Source organism: Orcinus orca, chromosome 8, assembly GCF_937001465.1.
Source record: "Orcinus orca chromosome 8, mOrcOrc1.1, whole genome shotgun sequence".
In the NCBI taxonomy this organism is placed as follows: Eukaryota; Metazoa; Chordata; class Mammalia; order Artiodactyla; family Delphinidae; genus Orcinus; species Orcinus orca.
In genome coordinates, this window is record NC_064566.1 from 90,872,689 (window position 1) to 90,893,609 (window position 20,921).

Genomic DNA, 20,921 nt, shown 5'->3' on the forward strand with positions numbered 1-20,921 from the left:
CTAAAGAACAAATACTGTATGATTCCACTTATATAAGGTACTTAGAGTAGTCAAAATCATAGAAAACAGAAAGTAGAATGGTGGTTGCTAGGAGCTGGGGGACGGGGTAATGGGGAGTTACTGTTTAATGGGTAGAGAGTTTCAGTCCTGCAAGACAAAAAAAGAGTTCTGGAGATGAATGGTGGTGATGGTTGCACAATGACATGAATGTACATAATACCACTGAACTTAAAGATGGTTATGACAGTAACTTTTATGTGATGTGTATTTTACCATAATTAAAAAAACTGAAAAGAAAAAAAAAAGGAAATCCTGTCACATGCCATTGCATGGATGAACACTGAGGACATTATGTTAGGTGAAATAAGCTCGTCACAAAAAAATAAATCCTGTATGATTCCACTTATATGAGGTCCCTAAGGTAGTCAGATTCACAGAAACAGAAAGTAGAAGGCTGTTACTGGGGGTGGGAAGGGGGAAAAGGGTTGTTTAATGGGAATAAAGTTTCAGATTTATAAGATGAAAAAGTTCTAGAGATCTTTTATACAATAATATGAATATACTTAACACTACTGAACTGTACACTTAAAAATGGTTAAAATGTGGGACTTCCCTAGCAGTCCAGTGGTTAAGACTCTGCTTCCACTGAAGCGGGCAGGGTTCAATCCCTGCTCAGGGAACTAAGACCCAGCATGACACGTGGTGTGGCCAATAAATAAATAAATTAATTAATTAAAATTGATGCCCCCCCAAAATATCCATGATGAAAAAATTTTTTTAAAGATTAAAATGTAAATTTTATGTTAATGTGTTTTTTAACTATAATTTAAAAAAAAGAATTCCAACTAATAAATTATTAAGTAATGATAGATAAAATACTACCATTTTGAAATCTCCAATAAAGAATCTAAGCAATAATAAATAATAAATAATACTAAGCAAAAAAAATACTAAGCAAAAAATACTAAGCAAAAAATACTAAGCAAAAATACTAAGCAAAAAAAAGAATTCCAACTAATAAATTATAAATTCCAACTAATAAATTCCAACTAATTCCAACTAATAAATTCCAACTAATAAATTATTAAGTAATGATAGATAAAATAGATAAAATAGATAAAATAGATAAATAGATAAATAGATAAATAGATAAAATACTACCATTTTGAAATCTCCAATAAAGAATCTAAGCAATAATAAATAATAAATAATAAATAATAAATAATAATAAATAATAAATAATACTAAGCAATAATAAATAATACTAGGTGGGGAATTTTATGATAAATTAATCAAACTAACAATCTGAACACACTAACAATTTTAACAACACAAAAAGACGGGGACCAGACATTATTTCCTTCTTGATACAACAAAATAGAAGAAATACACACAACACTACCTATGACTTTGTCATGCCAGATAAGCATCTAAATTAATAGGAAAGACAGGACATAAAAATCCACTAAAGGATACCACAGGAATGCAATCATGTGGTATCATGCAAATCCTGTCAAATAAAATCCTGAAACAAAGGACTTTATTTCTTCAAACATTAAACTGCAAGAAAAAAAGAGAGGGGGACTATATAGATAAAAGGGATCTTAAAAAACATTTCAAACATACTTTAATGTTTTCATTTTATGTGGATCATTATTCTCACAAACCAATTACAAACATATTGTTAGTGAGACAATCAGGGAAATTTCTACACTGGTATTTGATGAGATTAAGAAATTGTTATGAATTTTTAGGTGTGATAATATTGTTGCAGTTATGAAAAAAGAGTCCTGTTTTAGAATTTTTTTTTTAAGTTAAACACAGAATTGTTATATGACCTAGCAATTCCACTCCTAGGTATATATCCCAAAGAATTAAAAACAGATACTCAATGAAATAGAATGGAAAATATGAATTTCTGATATAACACAGAGCTAATACTGTAAATCAGTGGGTAAGTATAGCCTCTTCAATAAAAGGTCCTGAACCAACTGAATAGCTGGAGGAAGTGAGGGGGTGGATCGAACTATGTTTCTATCTTATGCCTTACCAAGATAATCCATTTCAGATGAATTAAAGATTTAAATGTGAAAAGCAAAACACTACAATTTTAGAAGAAAATATAACAGAATATCCTATAACTTCACAGTATAGGAGTTCTTAAACAAAAAACACAAACCATAGCAGAAGATTAATAAATGAAAGCTATTTGTTAGTTCGTCACCATAGTGTAAAAACACAAGTCATCAATAAGGAGAAGATATCTGCAACACCCAAGTCCAGAAAAATGGGTTAATATCAAGAATATAAGGTCATTATCAATAAGAATATCAAGAATCAATAAAAAGAGGCAAACAAACAGACAAACCAGCAGAAGACACGAAAAGAAACTTCACATGAGGAAACATGAATAGTCAAAAGGGAAAAGATGTTCAATCTCATTATTTAATTTTTAAAAATTCTAATTAAAAACAAGATTATCATTTCATATCAAAAAGACAGGCAACAATTTTACAATCTAACAAATTTGAGAGCAAGAGTTACTCTCAAACCCTGTTAGTGGGAGTATAAATATGTAAAAAAAATCACTTTGGGGACTTCCCTGGTGGCACAGTGGCTAAGACTCCGCACTCCCAATGCAGGTGGCCCAGGTTCGATCCCCGGCCAGGGAAACAGATCCCACATGCATGCCGCAACTAAGAGGCTGCATGTCACAACTAAGGAGCCCGCCTGCCGCAACTAAAGGAGCCCACGGGCTGCAACTAGGGAGCCTACATGCCGCGACTGAGACACGGCACAACCAAATAAATGAATATTTTTTTAAAAAATCACTTTGGAAAATAATGTCACTAATAATAGCTACTAAGTTGAAGATGAGCACATCTTAATACTCACCAATTACACTGCTAGGCATATACACTAAAGAAACTCTTGCATACATGCACAAGAAACATAAATCAAAAAAGCTCACAGCAGCCTTGTTTACAACAGCAAAAAAAATTCAAAACAACCCCAAAGTCAATCAACAAATATATCAATTCTGTTGTATATTCAGACCAAGAAATACTACACATCAGTCAAAAGAAATAACTACAGGTACAACCAACATGGATGTGTCTAGAAAAGAAAAATGTGGATTGAAAAAGTCACTACGTGCACCGAAAGACATATACAAGAATATTCACAGCAGCATTATTCAGAATAGTTCAAAATTGCCAACGGCTCAAATATCCATTAACACCACCTTGCGCAGCTGATAGATCCCTCCTCCTGGAAGCCTCTTTGGCCTCCACAGCACCACTCTCCTGGTCTTCCTCCTACTCCCCTGCCCCCTGCCCAGACATCTCAACACTGGAAGATCTACTGCTGAGTCACTGAACCTTTCCTGTTTTCTATACCCACTCCCTTGGAGAGCTCATCCCTTCTCATAACTTTAAGTACCATTTACAGGTTTATGATTCCAGGTTTTATCCACCTCCAGCCCAGATCTCTTCCTTGAACTGCACAATTGGACCTCCACTGCCTTTTTGATATTCCACCTGGATGTCTAACAGGCATCTCAAACTTAATATTGCCAAAACCGATCTCCTCATTTTCCACCCCAAATCTGCTCCATCTGCAATTATTCCCACGTCAGTTAAGTGCAGCTCCATCCTTTCAGCTCCTTAGGAAACAAACCTGGAGTCATCTTTAACCCCTCTCTCTTTCACAACTCTCAGATCCTTTGTAAGCAAATCCTGTAGAGCAAGCACTTGTCACCCTTCCACTACTGCATCCTGGCCCACACCGCCTTCATCTGCAATAGCTTCCTGAGTCATCCTGGGCTCCCTGCTCTGCCCCACGCTCGCTATTCCCTCCCACACATTCTGTTCTCAACAGAGCAGCCAGAACGATCTTTAGCCAAAGGAAACCCGTTTACAGCATTCCTCTGCACCAAACTCTCCAATGGCTAGTCCTCTTAAGTCAGAGTAAATGCCAAGCAGCTATGAAGGCTCTGCAAGATCTGCCTCCCATTTGTTCCCTCAATGGCCTCATCTCTCACAGGGCAGCAATTCCTGTTTCTTTTGTTCATCTCCAGTGCCTAAAAGAGTGCTTGGCACATAATAGGGGTTCATTAAATAAGTGCTGAATGAATGGAACCATTTAAGCGCTGAGAATTGTGCCTGGCGCCTAGTAATGGCTCAGTAATTAGTCATTATTACTACTATTTCCGAAGGGTTGATGTGATGGAAAGGACACTCACGTAAACTCATCTCTTACTCTCCACTAGTTCAGAGCGGGACCAAGCCAGGATATACCTACTTGCTAATTCTTCTTTGTTGGCAGCACTGCCCGCTACTTCAGATGGTTCTGTAGCAGCAGTCTCCTGGCTGGGCTCTTTAACTCTTTCATCAGTGAGAAGGCTGACTGCCTGGGTGATGTCACCATTACTGGCCTGAGGGGAGGAAAAAAATAGAAATGTCAAAAGTAAAGCATCACAGCATTTAAAATAAGCAGCAAGTTAGTCTGGGGGTTATAACTCTTACTACCCTGGTGACATACTGAGTAAGTCTAGGCATAATTCTAGGGTATAAAGGAGGAAACAGAGTACAGTGGAGGATAGTAGGTCTATTATGCTTAAAGCACTGCCATTAAACTCCTAGTTACAGGAAGGGAGTTGCCATGCTCTGATTTCCCACAACATGCAAACGAGAATGAAATCTCACTGCTTTGGATACTGTGCCGCCTGATTTCACAGAATTACGGCATGATGTATCAAGAAGGGGGCTGGCGATTAACACAGAGATTCTAAGTGAAGTCAGCCCCTATGGTAAAGGTGCCAAACAGTTATCATATTCTATAGTGATGAATGATGACCACACTTCTATTTCATTTTAACTTTTTAAACTTTTCTTAGGAAAAAATCTAACATACACAACAGGAGAGGGAATGTATAATTGAACCCCATGTGTCCATCACTCAGCTTCGATAATTACCGAGCCCTGGTCAGTCTTATTTTACCTATTCTGCCTCTCCTCCCCCAGATATTCTGAAGCAAACTCTAAGTGTCTTATCATCTCATCAGTCAACATTTCAGAATGTATCTTTTTAAAAAAATATAACCCATAATGCTATCCTCACACAAATAACCAGTTCAAATTTCCCTGACTCAAATACTTCTTAGTTCGAATCAGGATCCACAAAAGGTCCATATGGTGCAGTTAGTTGATAGGTACCTTAAATCTCTGGAGGTTTCCCCCCGCACTATGAGTCTCTCCCCTCCTCAACTTTTTCCTGCTCTTATAATTTACATGTTGAAGATACTGGGTCATTTGACCTTTAGAACTTCCGTCCTATACATATGCACATTCATCTTGGCATAAATATAGCTTGAACTGACATAACTATGATATGAACAACAGCTTTAAAACCTGTTGAATAGAGGCCTTGAGACTAACCTTCAGAGCTTCGTGAAGAAAAGAAGGGTCCTGAATGCCTGTGATCTCCCTCAGCTGATTTAACAGCATTTGGCAGCTCTGTATTTGAGAAACAGAAAGAACACACACACGTGTCAATCGGAAAGTAAACCTGGACACGTTTAAAGAATAGACACCAGCATCTTGGGTAAACAGGCTTGAGACTTGCATTGTTTACTTTAAAAAACCAACACGCTCCAAGGAACAAGGTACTTGACTGTCAGACACATTCTGAAATGCCAAATGTATTGCTCTTTTAAAAGCTTAATCATGCAAAATGCTTTTGGCATTTGTGGACGAAACATGAGTAAATAGCAAAACTACAAATACATAAAACATTTAAATGTAATATTCCAGCTTTAATGGATGCTTCAAGTGCCTCAGGTTTCTCTCTGTGAGCAGTACGTAAGTAGGTCATTATGAGGAGTCCAGGGAATTTGCATGGATGTGAAGATGTGCTATTTTAAGCTTCACTGCACATGCCATTTGTGTGTGTCATTTTTCACTGACATTAAGTTTCCAATCATGTAATTAACAAACGATACAACCAATGTTACATTTGAAACTTTAGGTTTGATTGCTTAAAAAAATGTATAGATAAAGCTAGAATTTTCTGAATTATAAATACAATTGCAGAGGGAATAAAGTATGGAATGTTTTCTCTTCATTAATCTGAATCATGGAAAAACCTTTTTTATTAACTTCCAGCTACAAGATCAGTTTATAACCCTTTTCAGCCTTAAAGTCTTCAACTGACAAGTTAACACAGACAAGTTAACACAAAACACCTATTTACAAGTAAGCTTTTCAACAGTTTAAACAATTGGCTGGCCCAAGTGAAGACACAGTGATCTTACAGATGAATACTGAAAACGAAATAGCTCAAATTTAATCCAGCGAGAAGAAATCTAATTTATTCTTAACATTGTACTAGAATGAAGCCCCAATTCAATACTTGATGCTTGACCATTAACTGTCTTTCAGTTAGTACTATGTCTCCAAGAGGCAGTAGGCAGTCTAGTTCACTGCCAGCTGTAACAGAAACAGTATCCTCTGTTCTTCAACAGCTGAGGGCCCAATGCAACACTCAAGCAGCACACCACTAGAAATAACGAACTGAAACACCCCTGTACAGTCCTTGGAAAAGCATCAACAGTCTTTCTGTTCTAGTCACAGATCATCGTCATAGGCTAGAAATGGAACCCTACTCTGCTGAGCCCAGCAGCCCTGGAGGCTGTGAGTCTGTCAAAGGCAGTCACCGCCTGGGCACTGCTAGAGTGACTCTCACACTAAGAGGTATCCAGATTTAACCTTGGAAAACACTGAAAACACAGCATATGATTTTTAGAAAAATAAAGTATTAAAAAGTTTGTTTCCAAACAAATTCTAATTCCACTGATCGTATTGTGTTAAGTGTGTGAATCTATATAGGTCAATCATAACCAATTTTCTAAAAAATCCAAATCAATGTACCCAAAAAAGGGTGGAATAAAAGGAAGAGGAAATGGGTAGCATATCAGCCCTGAACTGGAACCAAGAAGATAAGAGTGGGATAGACAATCACATCTTCACCTCAAATTACTCTGTGTACCAACTGATGCAGGAGTCACAGAAGACAATCCCAGTTAAAATAATAACTCACACCCACTGCCTACTTTTAGCCGGGTGCTGTTCAAAACACTTCATATGTATTAACTCATTTAACCCTCATAACAAACCTGTGAGATAGACACTGCGCCCATTTGACAGAAAACTGAGGCATAGAGATGTTAAGTAACTTACACAAAGTTATTGCTAGTAAGGGGTGGAGCTGGGATTTGACCCCAGGCTGCCTGACTCCAGAGTCTGCACTCTAACCTCTATGCCATGCTGTATCTGAGAAAACAAAGAAAACAGGCAAGAATACCTATTTAATGCAAAACAATGCAAACATTTTATTCTTATATTTTGACCTTGATCTCTGCATCTTAACAAGTTTCCTATTTTAGCTGCCCTTATATAATCACAATTTTGATTACTTAGTAGTACAATCAGTTCCAAATAAGCTATCATCAGGAAGTAGAGAGGTAAACACTATAATGGACAGAATCTAAGGTGCCATCAGTTATAAAAAGCACCATTATTTTATGCACCACCAAAGACAAAAACGGCTGCCACTTAAATGCCTTCATAACAGTGAAGTGTGACGAAGTCCTTCATGACAGTCCTAGGAGACACATGAACTGGTCACATCAGCTTCTTGTAGCTCCAAAATGTCTCATTTATATTGAGAAATAGAGCAATTCACCCTACTTCCAGGTGCACTGCCTGGCATGCAATAGATAATTCTTTGGCATATTTCTCAGCAAAAACAAAAAAAAAGCTTAAAACACCTATAGTATCTTCCTTTCTGAGGTCCCATAATGCACTTGATTGTAGCTTTGCAAGAAAATTTGAAACTGCAATCATTCCTCCAATGACAAATATTTTACTTCACATGAAATCAAATCTGTACCCTGCTGTTCTATTTCTATGCCTTTCTTCATAGTTTTTTCAATCTTTTTAAAGCCCTTTTAAATGGCAAGTAAACTAACCCTGCGGTACCAAGAGTGCATATAACCCGACTGCCATGACGGCAGGAACAGCTATGACTAAGCCCACACATGTGCAGACTATGGTAACTACACCACATGTGCTGCTTGGGTGATAGTAAATGTAAGGACCATCTCAATTTCAGAGATCTCAGAATGCCAAATAAATGCTAATCAATGAAATACAGTATGGAAATGATAAATAATTTACTAACCATTACATTTGGCTGTGGGTTAAAGTCCCACTCCTCTGTCTCCACTTTGTAACAGGTAGCAGTGGACATTAACACATCTAGAATAATACGCTCAGGAAAGGAAAATAAACTCTTCGTTTCCCTTTTTTAAAAGCTATTGGGCAGAGATGACAGCTACATAAAATCATTTTGTACAGTGTCAAGAACGACATTATATTCATCTTACCTCCTTCAAGAACTCTGGTCCCTCACTATCCTCTCCCCCTCCCATGTTGAGGGAACGAATAAGCCTGCAAAGGAATAGGACTTACTGGCTTTACCTGGTATCTCTCACCATGTGGTTTCCTAACTGTTTTAAGTGCTGCCTCTGTAAAGGCAAGAATCACACAACACACTAGCTGATTTGAATTAGCCATAGGACAGTGCTATTAACAACTGTAACTAACACTTACTGAACGCCTTTCTGTCAGGAACCTTAGATGCCTCACACACACATGAAATCCTTGGAACAACCCTAAAAAAGTTAAGAATCATTATCTTCATTGTGCAAATCAGAAAACTAAGGTTTACAAAACCTATTTTGTCATCAAGTGTCTTGAATTAAAAGATTAATCAAAAATAAGAGTCTGAATAACAAGTTTCACAAGGATTAAGCTATGCTAGTGATACACATGAACAACTGCTATGACATGACTCAGTCTTATAAATATTTAGGTAAACCTAAATTCTCACACAGACAACGCAATCAGTACTATATATGACATGTTAATTTTACCACAACAGACAAGCTAAGCTCATTAGGATCCTACGGTATTACTAACTCACAGTTTCTTCTGGAACTTCACAGGAAGCTGATTTAAATATTAACTTCACCCTAACTATGATGCTACACATAAAGTACACACCCAACATGAGACAAGACAAAGCCTGTGCTCCAGTCATAATGAGGTCAAATAACTGGCAAGAGCCAACATGTTTGCACTTCCCTATAGCTAAATACACATTATTTTCATGAAACAAAGAGTACTCTCTTTTCTTGCCCAGAGGCAGTGAAAAAAGACAGGCACACAGAAATCTCTAGAAAGAAGGAACTCAAGCTTTCCGACCTCAACTACTCCGTGGTTTTGGTGCAAAACTTCTCAGGACTGAGGTTTTCTTAAAGCAAAGACAATAACTCACCTTCTAGTAAGCAATAAACAGGATTAGTCACCCAGTGAAACATTAAACTATGAAGTTTTATAGTCCTAATCCTACTGCAACTAAACTAAAACTCTTTGATCAGCAAATTAGTGAGATTACTAATCTCACAATCTTCAAATACCCAGTTTAGCACTGTGATGCTATAGTTATTTCTTCTAATTTCTAGATTATTCCATTCCTTCAAACAGGGATGCTATTTTCATCATTCTCATGCACACATTTCCTGATCTCGACTGTCTCTTTTTACAAAGCCATTTCTAAATTTAAAACTAAGTACATAATTGATAAATGTTACTTTACTCCAAAGAACTACCAAGGTGTGCCTAATAAAATTCCCTCCAAAGTTAAAGATCTGGTTTTCTAATTTTAAAATAAAACTTAAATACCCAAGGAAAGCAAAGGAATAACTTTAAGAGTCAAAGAAAATATACAGCAGCAACTCCAGAAACCCAACCTATACAACAGGGTCTTAACAACACAGTCTGAGACTGTCACTAACCTTTCCAACTTCCACAAAACAAGGAACAAGTCCACAAAAGCCCTGGTATTTTTTCAGTTTTTCTCCCAGCAACAACTCCATGTTGGTCCAATTTACTCATAACGTAGAAATCTAAAGTGCCTTATGACTCTACAATTGACAAATAGCATTTCTTTAGTGAATGAAACTAAATCTCCCGAAATGGGCTACTTGATAACTTATTTTAATGGTGCAAAAAATTAGGTACATGATGAAAATCACTGTTTCAGTTCATCAACTGGCTTAAAGTTTTTAAAAAGCATTAAAAGTTTTTAAAAGTTAGCTAATTCTAAATGGTATAGTGGGGTTTAAACTAAAATTAAAAGCAAGAAAAAAAAGAACTGATCATTATTTACTCACATTTTTTCATCTCTTTTTTTTTTCACATTCACTGAGTAGGAAATTCTAACAGCACAAAAAGATATAAAATGAAAGGGAAATTTCCCTCTTCCTCCCATCCAGTCCCATTTCCCAGGAGTAATCACTATTAATAGTTTCTGACATATCTTTCCAGAAATGGTCTATGCACACAAATATATTCTTTCATACTACACATCATGTCTTGCACCTTGTTTTTTTCTTACTTTTGAATACATTAAGACAATATTTTTTTCACTTCTTTAAATACATATGTGCCCCAACTAAATACAAGAAACGAGGCCAGGAAACTGTTACAATAAGGTCTTATGAAGTGTATCTTCAAAAATTAAAGAAAATGCCATTCAGCAATCTACTGCTAAGGTTTATTGAGAAACTAAGAAAATATGGGAAAAGATATAAGAAATCAAGTTTACATGGTTATAATTTTAGAAATCTAACAGTAAAATTTTAAGTTATTATTAGATGGGCCTCAGTGTGTAGTTTCCATTTAAGGTAAATAACAGGGACCAGAGAGGTGATGTGGGATTGGATTATGAAGGGTTCTAAATGTCAGGATGAGTTTAGACTTGATCTAATGAACAATAAAAAATTATTACAGGTTCCTCAGCAGGGAAGAAATATGAGGGGTAAAAAAGGTACTTTAAGGGGATTCATCTAGCACATGTCAACAACTAGTTTAAAGTGGGATGAGACTAGGGAAAGAAAGCTTAACCATGAGTTATAGGGGTACTGAATAAACCAAGTGTGATGACAGAGGTAGGAAGCTGGCAGGAGAAATGGAAAGGTAGAGTATACTCTGCACATCTCAAAGAATGAAGAGATAAAGCTTAGCCAAATACTTGAAAATGGATGCCTAAGAAAACATGACTGATGAAGACATGAAAGGAAACCAGTAAAAACCAACCAATGTAATATGCCACACTAACAGAATGAAGGGGATAAAAACACAGTTATCTTGGTCGATGCAGAAAAAATCCAACACCCTTTGATGATAAAAACAATCAGGAAACTAGGAAGAGAAGGTCATTTCCTCAACGTGATAAAGAGCCTTTATTTAAAAACACTCGCAGTTAACATCATTCACAATGGTGAAAGACTGAAAGAGTTCCCCCTAAAATCAGTATGAATACAAAGAAGCCCACTTTCACCAATGTTATTCAACATTATACTAGAGGTTCTAGCCAGAGCAATTAGGCAAGAAAAATAAATAAAAGACACCCATACTGGAAAGGAGAAAGTAAAACTATCTCTATTCACAGATGACATGATATGTAAAATCCCAGAGAATCCACAAAAAAGTCACTAGAGCTAATAAATAAATTCAGCAAAGTTGCAGAGCACAGGATCAACAGGCAAAAATCAGCTGTGTTTCTATACAGCAGCAATGAACAATCTGAAAAGGAAATTTAGCAAACAATTACACTTACAATAATATCCAAAAGCATAAAATACCTAGGAATAAATTTAACCAAGAAGGTGAAAGACTTGTACACTAAAAACTACATAACACTGAGAAAGAACTTAAAGGAAACCTTAATAAATGGAAAAACATCCACGTTCATGGACTGGAAGACTGTATCAGTCAGAGTTCTCCAGAAAAACAGAACCAATAGGGCACATGTGTGTGCAAGCACATGAGGAGACCCTGTATTCCTAGTTTCCTGTGCGTGTGAATTAAGAAATTTATTATTAGAAATTGGCTCTTGGGATTATGGAAGCTGAGAAGTCCCAAGATCTGCAGTTGGCAAGTTGGAGAACCAGCCAAGGGTGTCATTCCAGTCAGATCTGGAAAGCCTGAAAACCAGGAGAGCTGATGATATAAGTTTCAGTCTGAGGGCAGGAGAAGACCTGCACCCAGTCAGGTGGGTAAAGTTTCCTCTTACTCAGCCTTTTTGTTCTATTCAGGTTTTCAACTGAAGGGGTAAGGCCCACAGACACTAGGGAGGGCAATCAGCTTTACTCAGCCTACCAATTCAAACGCTGATGTCATCCAGAAGCACCCTCGAAGACATACCCAGAATAATGTTTGACTAAATGTCTGGGCACCTTCTGGTCTAGTCAAGCTGACACATAAAACTAATCATTACAAAGATTTAATACTGTTAAGATATCAATACTACCCAAAGTGATCTACAAATTCAGTGTAATCCCTATCAAAATTCCAATGACCTTTTTTGCAGAAATGGAAAAGCTGATCCTCAAATTCATATGGAATTTCAATGGACCCTGAAGAGCCAAAACAATACTGAAAAAGAACAAGGTTAGAGGACTCACACTTTAAGATTTCAAAACCTACTACAAAACTACAGTAATCGTGACAGTGTAGTACTGGCATAAGGACAGGCATATGGACAAATGAATAAGAAGTGGGAGTCCAGAAAAAAACTATACATCTATGGTCAACTGATTCTTGACAAGGGTGTCAAAACCATTTGATGGGGAAAAAATATTCTCTTCAAAAAATGGTACTGGGGGTGCTGTAGGGATAAGATTGATGGTGTTTAAGAGTACAAACTTGTAACAAGTACTAAAATAGTCACAGAGATTTAATGTACAGTTTATTGAATGTAGACAATAATACTGCGCTATAAGTATGTTATATGATAAATATCATTACAGGAGCAAACATATGATAATATACAAATTTTCCAAAGTAACATGATGTACACCTTAAATTTACACACACCACAAACAAAAATGGTGCTAGGACAACTAGATATCCATTTCCAAAAGAGTAAAGTTTGATCGCTACTTCACACAATATTCAAAAACTTACTCAAAATGGATTAACAATCTAAATATAAGAGCTAAAACTATAAAACTCTTAGAAGAAAGTTAAAGGTAAATCTTCATTATCTTGAATTTGGCAATGGATTCTTTTTATATTATACCAAAAGCACAAGCAACAGAAGAAAAAATAGGTAAGTGGCACTTCATCAAAATTAAAAACTTTTGTGCATCCAAGGACGTTATCAAGAAAGTGAAATGACAACCTACAGGATAGGAGAAAATATTTTCGAATCATAAATCTGATAAGGGTCTAGCATCCAGATTATATTAAAATTCTTACAATTCAAACCACCAAAGACAAACAAACCCAATTCAAAAAGGAGCAGAGGACCTGAACAGCCATTTCTCCAAAGAAGAGATACAAATGGCCAATAAGCATAAGAAAAGATGCTTAACAACATTAGCCATTGGGAAAATGCAAATCAAAACTAAATGAGGAAGTGAGAGAGTGGCATGGACTTATATATACTACCAAATGTAAAACAGATAGCTAGTGGGAAGCAGCCACATAGCACAGGGAGATCAGCTCAGTGCTTTGTGACCACCTAGAGGGGTGGGGGAAGGGAGGGTGGGAGGGAGACACAAGAGGGAGGAGATATGGGGATATATGTATATGTACAGAGCCGATTCACTTTGTTATAAAGCAGAAGATAACACACCATTGTAAAGCAACTATACTCCAATAAAGATGTTAAAAAAAAAAAGCAAAAATGTACAATAACAAGTGTTTGGGGAGGATGTGGAGAAACTGGAACCCTTGTACATTGCTGGTGGGAATGTAAAACGGTACAGCTGCTGTGGAAAAGTGTGGCAGTTCCTCAAAACATTAAACATAGAATTACCCTATAATCCAGCAATTCTACTTTTAGGTATATATCCAAAATAATTGGAAGCAGGTACTCAAAATATTCGTACGTGAATGTTCACAGAAGGACTATTCATAAAAAACAAAAGGTAGGAACAACTCAAATGTCCACCAATGGGAAAACAGACAAGATGTAATAGATACATAGAGTTGAATATTAGCCATTATTGAAAGGAATGAAGTACTGATACATGCTATAACTTGGATGAACCTCGAAAACATTAAACTAAGTCAAAGAAGCCAGACACAAAAGGTCACGTACTATACAATTCCATTTACATGAAACATCCAGAACAGGTAAATGCAGAGACAGAAAGCAGACTGGTGTTGCCAGGGGGAGCGGGAATACGGAGTGACAGCTTAGTGGGTTTTCTTTTGGGGTGTTAAAAATATTTTGGAACTAGACAGAAGTGGTGGTTGTGCAATACTGTGAATATACTAAATGTACACTTTAAAAGTTAGTTTTATATGAATTTATTCAACTGAATAAAAAGGGAAACCTTTGCACAATCGCGCGCACGCACGTACACACACACACACACACACACACACACACACGAAGAAAAAAGACAGCAGGAAAGTACTAACTTGGGCTGGAATACTGAAAAAGGACATATTTGTTTAGGGCATCTCAAGTCTAACCTGACTACCAACCATCACGCAGCAGCTGCCAGCACCTATTCACGCAGATCTTCAATTTGCCTTTGAATGTCTGGTATTTTGACCTCCCTTTTTATTATAAAGCCTTGATGGTGGAAATAGCACTAAGTAGCCCAGATTCTTAGCACACATTAGCCTCTAGGCAAATTTCAACTTTCTTGAGCATCAATGTCCACACCTGGAAACTAAAGTATACCATAAGCCTTGACAGCACTGGTGTGACTATGAAGTGAAGTAATGCATACAGTAATTGTTACTAAAATGAAAAAATGATTTTTAAATGTAAACTATTGTGACCTGCCCAGCTAACAAAACTCATCTAGAGGTTGTAGTAAAAATACTGATATCCTAGGAGAAAACTGCCTGTGCCAGGGTTTTGGTTTTAGCACTTACTAGCTGTGTCACTTTGCAAACTCTACTTCCTAGTCGCACTAAGTTTTACTTCATAGGGTTGCTACATGGAGTCAATGAGAATAAATGTTAAAGTGCTTCATAAACTCAAAAAAGTCTGGAAGCAGGACAAGTACAAGGTGGCTACAGCACACCCAAAATTTCTACATTTCTAACAAACTCCTAGGTGATGTGGATGCTGCTGGTCCATGGACCATGTTCTGAGTCGCAAGGGAGCAGAAGTCAGTGAAGGTGCCTGGGGGTTAGGTTCGGATAAGGAAGATGTAAGAAAACTTAGGCATGTGAGGAGAGACATCTAAATCAGGGTTTCTTAAGCTCAAAATTATTGACATTTTGGGCCAGACAGCTTTTTGTTTAGGGGGGGCTATCCTGTACACTGTAGGATGTTTAGCAGCATCCCGGGCTTCTACTGGAGCATTCTCCCCCAGTAGTCACAGTCAAAAAGGTCTCTAGACACCAGTGATTTAGATTCATCTCTAAGAAATGAAGGGAGAAGGGAAAGGTATCTCTTCCACTGAGAGAAAAAGGGATGCTGAAGAGGGGGGAAAAAAAACCCAAATATGAGACAGAGAGCTCTTAAGGTATCAGCAAGCTCAGTTAAGTAGAAAGGAAGGTTATCTATTTAGAAAGAGTGCAGGGAGGACTGAAAGTTTAAAACATCAGGAAGAGAGTTCTAGAGAGTAATAGAAAGGATCTGACCCAAAACAATGCGTCTACTGACTAAGAAGTAGGATCAGGGATTTCCTGGGCTCCGTGGAGTCAGAAGTGCCTGGGTTCAATCCTGGCTGTACCATTGACTAGCTTGGTGACCTTCGGCAAATTATTTAACAAGAAAATTTCCTGGAGTTGTCATAAGTACTAAGATAATATATGTTAAATTCGTAGCACAGAGTGTGGCATACAGTACATGATCAATTAATGTTATCTACTACTATTATCAGCGTCATTATTTTCCTTGAAAAATGTTTCACTTGGCTATTGCTTTAAATTTCTTGGATGAAACAAAATACATGGAAGATCTTGCCTGGTGAGGTGTTACTTGTCAATGTGTTTTATAAATTTACTAAAAGTACTGTGTGAATAGGAACTGTTTGTAGCTGGAGGCATGAGAGTTGTGGAAGCCAACCAAGCACTGACTTACTGATGTTCCAAAAATCACAATTAATGAGACAAGGTAAAAGAGGGTGTAAAGGGCTTCCCTGGTGGCGCAGTGGTTGAGAGTCGGCCTGCCGACGCAAGGGACACGGGTGCGTGCCCCGGTCCGGGTGGATCCCACATGCCGCGGAGCGGCTGGGCCCGTGAGCCACGGCCGCTGAGCCTGCGCGTCCGGAGCCTGTGCTCGGCAACGGGAGAGGCCACAAGAGTGAGAGGCCCGCGTACCGCAAAAAAAAAAAAAAAAAAGAGGGTGTAAAGCCAAAAAATCAAAAGAAAGCATTAAATTTTCACGGAAACTGACAGGTTTTCACAGGGCTTCAGTTAGCAGAACGTGTGATGAGCCCTAGTTTAGCTGCCAAGGACCACAGGTTTCTAAGAGCCAACCTGACCTCAAGTTGTAAACTACAATAACAGTAAACATTGCTGCTGGCTTTCATCTAAGTCAAGAATTGATTGAAATAGTACCCTCTTTTAGACTCGAGTACGTACTGAGAACATATTTCAAGAGTACTACGTTTTTCTTGCACTCGAATCTTGGACGGCTATAATGGGTTCTGCCTGTTCCATGTACAAATGACCAATAATGGAAGGGAAGCATTCTAGGTTTTAAATAGATTTAGTGTCAGGGGAGGAGAGCTCCCCTCAATTACAGCAATGAAAGATCCTTTAAGGGCAATGTAGAATGCTTCAGAGAATTCAAAATAGAGTCCACTCTAACATGAAATTTATGAAGATTAGGAAGAAGATATTAAAATCTTTCCTCTGAGATGTGAAAGGTAATTTCCTCATATAAGACTCCTTCAGCCTAGCCTGCTAACTTCAAGCATTTTACATTAGCAAAAACAAAAAGGGCAAACATTATCAAGCATTCCAAGCTTATCATCTGTCTGTATGGGGCGAATCACTGAGAAGAACAGTAAATGTCATCACTCTGCAGGTTGCCAGGAATCAGGGTCCTCCAGCTAGCCACAGCCACTGGAGTTCCAAATCTTTCCAAAAATAGCTATGACTTATATACAAGTGTTCATCAAACACCTCACATACGAACTCTTAAACAAGAGAGTGCTGAGACAATGGTCACCTATCAAACTGCGGCAGAGGTAAATGCAGTTGCTGCTGACCAAAAGGCACATGGTGTCAACCAACGAATTTAAATGACTTGCTCTCCCTTAAAATAGTCTCTTCTCCAAATCAACATGACTGTCTCAAAGCTAAGATTTTCCCATCTGTTTTTAACTCACTGTCCTAAAAACAAATAGAACTGATCTCTGAAACCAAAGAAAATCCTGACTCAGGTTCCAACAGGCATTGGTAAACACCTAACAATTTTTCTATTACAAATCAGCACATGAAACACCATCTGCCTACTTTCATTTTTGAGTCCACGACCCAGAGGTATCTTTTATTACAGGAGTTTAAAAAGTAAGTGCGGTCACTTTACACACTATTGGTCTCCCGAGTGCCTGAAGAGGAAAAACAAAAAGGCATAAAAGGTTTCTCACGTGGAAGTATCTGACAGCTCTGTACTGTAAATATTTTATGAAATTCCTCACTTCCAAACTCGCATTTAAATACTTGGTACAGGATTCCAATTCTGTCTTGAAACAGCTTAGCACTTGACGGGTGACGGGTAGTCTTAAGTTATAACATTCCAAAGTAACATTAGAAGACTTTCTCAAATTGCCCACTTCCCAAGTTTTTTTTCGCACAGACATTAGCCGTTTGATTTTCTCTCAAACCAGTATTCTTTTACTCTCACCACCTTAGCCCAGAAATCCTCGTATTGATTTCAATCTTCTTAGATAATAGAAAAGGGAAAGCATTATCAGCATACCTTGTATTCATCGCGCTGTTCTGTTCCTCCCCCTTCCTTAAAAATCTAGAGTGATGAATGCAGTAATTGGGAAGGCTGCTTTCTGCTTAAAAAAATAGGGGTGTGTGTGGAAGGCATGAAGTGGTAACAAGGACCCCTGGTCTTTCACACGGTGTAGATAAATCCTGGCTTTAACTTAGGTAACTTCGGTCTGCTTTAGACTCTTAGAACAGCACTGCCCTAAAACGGATTCGAAAACAAAAACAAAAAACAAAAACCACCAAAGCTGCCCCTTTCGGAAGTTTCTCACCCTTGGTCGGGCGCCAGGAGCGCTCTTCTTAGAGATCCCTGATACAGACAGCCCACGTCCAGCCCTTTATATTTGATTTTCCAAATTAGCTAATCTCCCTCGAACTTCAGCCCGTCCCCGAACCCGAAGAGAGTCCTCAATCTCTGCGACCGAGGCTTGCAGAGACTTCACCCTCCTCCTCGAGCCCCGGGGCTCACCCCGGCCGGCGCGCCGCCCTCTCCCCAGCCGGGCCCGGGAGCCCTCCGCAGCCCCCTCCCGCCTGGCCCCGCGCCGGAGCCCCGCAGGCCCGCCCGCCCGCGCCCCGCGCCCCGCGCCGCTCCCGCCCCGGCCCCGCACCCCCTACTCCCGCGGGACCCGGAGCCAGCCCCCCCGGCTCCCGCCCGCCGCCGCGGGGCCCACCGAGCCGTGGCGGTCGGCTGCTCCGGCCGCGTCGTCCTGCTGCAGCTCCGCAGTCATGGCCGAGGCGCCCCGCCGCAGGTCACCCGCCTCCCGCCGCCGCGGCCAGCCCAGCCTCGCCGGAGGAGGAGGAGGAGGAGGAGGAAGAGAAGAAGGAGGAGGAGGTGGAGGAGGTGCTCCTGCCTCCGCCCTCCACCCCGCTAGAGCCCCGCCTCCACCCCGCCGCGCGCCGGCGGCTCAGCCCACGCGCCCCGCCCCCGGCCTGCGCGCGCACGCCAAGCGCGCGGCCGAGGGCCGAGCCGCTCTTTACGTGCTCCCGCATACGCCGGCATATGACCCGGCGCCGGTCACGTGACCCAGGCCCCGCCCGCGCCTAACGGTCAGCGTCTGCCCCCGAGCGGTGTGTTCTGGGCGGTTGACGCCCAGGAAATGGTGGTGTGGGTTGTGGACACTGTTTTCGCAAGTCTCCTTCTCTGCCGTCGTCCCTCAAACCTGCTCATTTCTAGGACTCACCACCGGCTCAAGACTCCTCACAGACGAGTTCAGGCTGCTCCCCATTTGGGGAACCTGTCTAGGGACCGCGTAATAGAGGGTTTTCCACCTGGCGGTGGAGCCATTTCCAAGTCCAGTGACACGAAAAATTTATCATCCTTGAGAAAAGGAAAGGCAGAGGCTGAATGGAGTGGTCTGACGGGTAAAGCTAACCAAACGGACCAGAGCCTGGATTCACTGGTGCTCAGGGAAGTGCCCTAACACCGACCTGGGCATGGGGAGCAAGAACTGCCCGGTTTTCCCATTTTAGATTTTATGGCGTTCAAACTAAAATTTTATAGGGTTTTAAGTTTGAGCCAGATGCTTATGATGGCACATTAAGAGCTAAGGTGTCCTCAATTGGGTCGTGTTTTCAACAATTTGATGGAAATTGTAACTGCTAAACCCTGTCTCACGTTTATTCACATGTATCGCAATGACGATCCACTTGGCACACTTTGGTCCAAATCTGTGTGGAGGCTGGGTAGGGAAGGGCCTCTTTTAGAGGGTAGTGCTTATCTGGTTGCCCTGGTCTAGCCCTTGGGCAGCACCTTCAGTGTGAATTTTATGTGGATGCTGGTCTTTCCTGTGCTCATGTGATTGTGATGTTTCACCTGCAGGCGTTTCTAGTCTGCATGGAAGCACAGCTTGAGGCATAAGGAAACAGGTACAGAGCAGGTGCAGCTCCCATGGGAGACCTGATTATTCTCAGGAGTCTAGACCACGACTGCTGCTACTTCCTTCACCTGGAGATTCAGGGGGTCTCTTTTCCCTGGCAGGTAAACTGGCAGCGTGATCATAATCTTCCACGTTCAGCAGGCTATGTGTTTATGTCTGATGGTTGTAGGACTCTTTATGCTTGTGGCTTTGACTTTTTTTTTTTTTTTTCTCTCCTGGGCAATCAAAACGTGTGTTCCTGGCCTCAACCTGGGGGTCATAGCAAAATAAGTTGATTTCTCAGTCCACTTTCTTTGCAGCATTGCATACTTCTACATTGCCAGAAAGCTCTATTTCCGTGTGTCTTTACCATGTCTCTGGAGCAACTCGTTTGCCTTTGCACATTCATTTTAGGAAATTGCTTATTTAATGTGTTTAAATGCGGTGGAAACCTATAACTCTTGTTTATGAAAATTTCCTTAAAAGACCTCCAGAGACCTTCTACACCCATATATCTGAAAGAGGTATGCATATCCATTTTGTAAATACAGGCCCCTGAGTTTTGATTAAGTGTCTTTCTGCTATATGGTTCTAAACAGGGCTCCAGATCTAATAAATTTGTTATAATCTGAGAGCCGTAGATCTGGTAAGTCCTCTTAGCCCCCTTGGGTTTAACTACCACTTGGTCCTGGATGTGGTAATCAGCTAGAGACCCCCTGTCCAACCAGAGTATTTAAGGAATACTCTATGTCATTGCTTGGCCATCAGTTGGCAATCTTCATGGTGATCAAATATAAAAAGTAGCTATCATGGAATGTCACTACAGAAAACCCCTTCTCATTTGTCCTTAAAACCATACTTGAAGGCTCCAGAATAATTGCGTTGTTAGTTGATAATCATTTGAAGACTATTCAGGAAAAAAAGAATAACAAGCAGTAGCAAATAATTGACTTGTTTAAAAAAGGAATCGTTTCCAGAGTATTTTCCCAAAGAGAAAATTTCCTCTCCTGGAAAT

At 39.6% G+C, this 20,921-nt stretch overlaps 1 protein-coding gene across 9 annotated transcripts in view; it reads right to left on the reverse strand.

Moving 5' to 3' along the window:
• USP28 (ubiquitin specific peptidase 28) overlaps positions 1–18,937 on the reverse strand; it is a 56,960-nt gene extending 38,023 nt beyond the window's left edge. For 4 of the 9 annotated variants that reach the window (XM_033434566.1, XM_049713218.1, XM_033434565.1 and 1 more), the window contains exons 1-2: positions 5,439–5,516; positions 4,303–4,435 (exon numbers count right to left, since the gene is read on the reverse strand). In XM_033434566.1, coding sequence (XP_033290457.1) covers positions 4,303–4,435; positions 5,439–5,507 — 202 coding nt within the window. In that variant the 5' untranslated portion in view covers positions 5,508–5,516. Of the gene's footprint in view, positions 1–4,302; positions 4,436–5,438; positions 5,517–7,238; positions 7,332–8,446; positions 8,511–8,672; positions 8,735–9,919; positions 10,051–18,721 lie in introns of those variants that run through there. The other 5 variants (XM_033434561.2, XM_033434560.2, XM_033434562.2 and 2 more) reach the window with 5 other exon arrangements.
• Between the last annotated feature and the right edge of the window lie 1,984 nt (positions 18,938–20,921).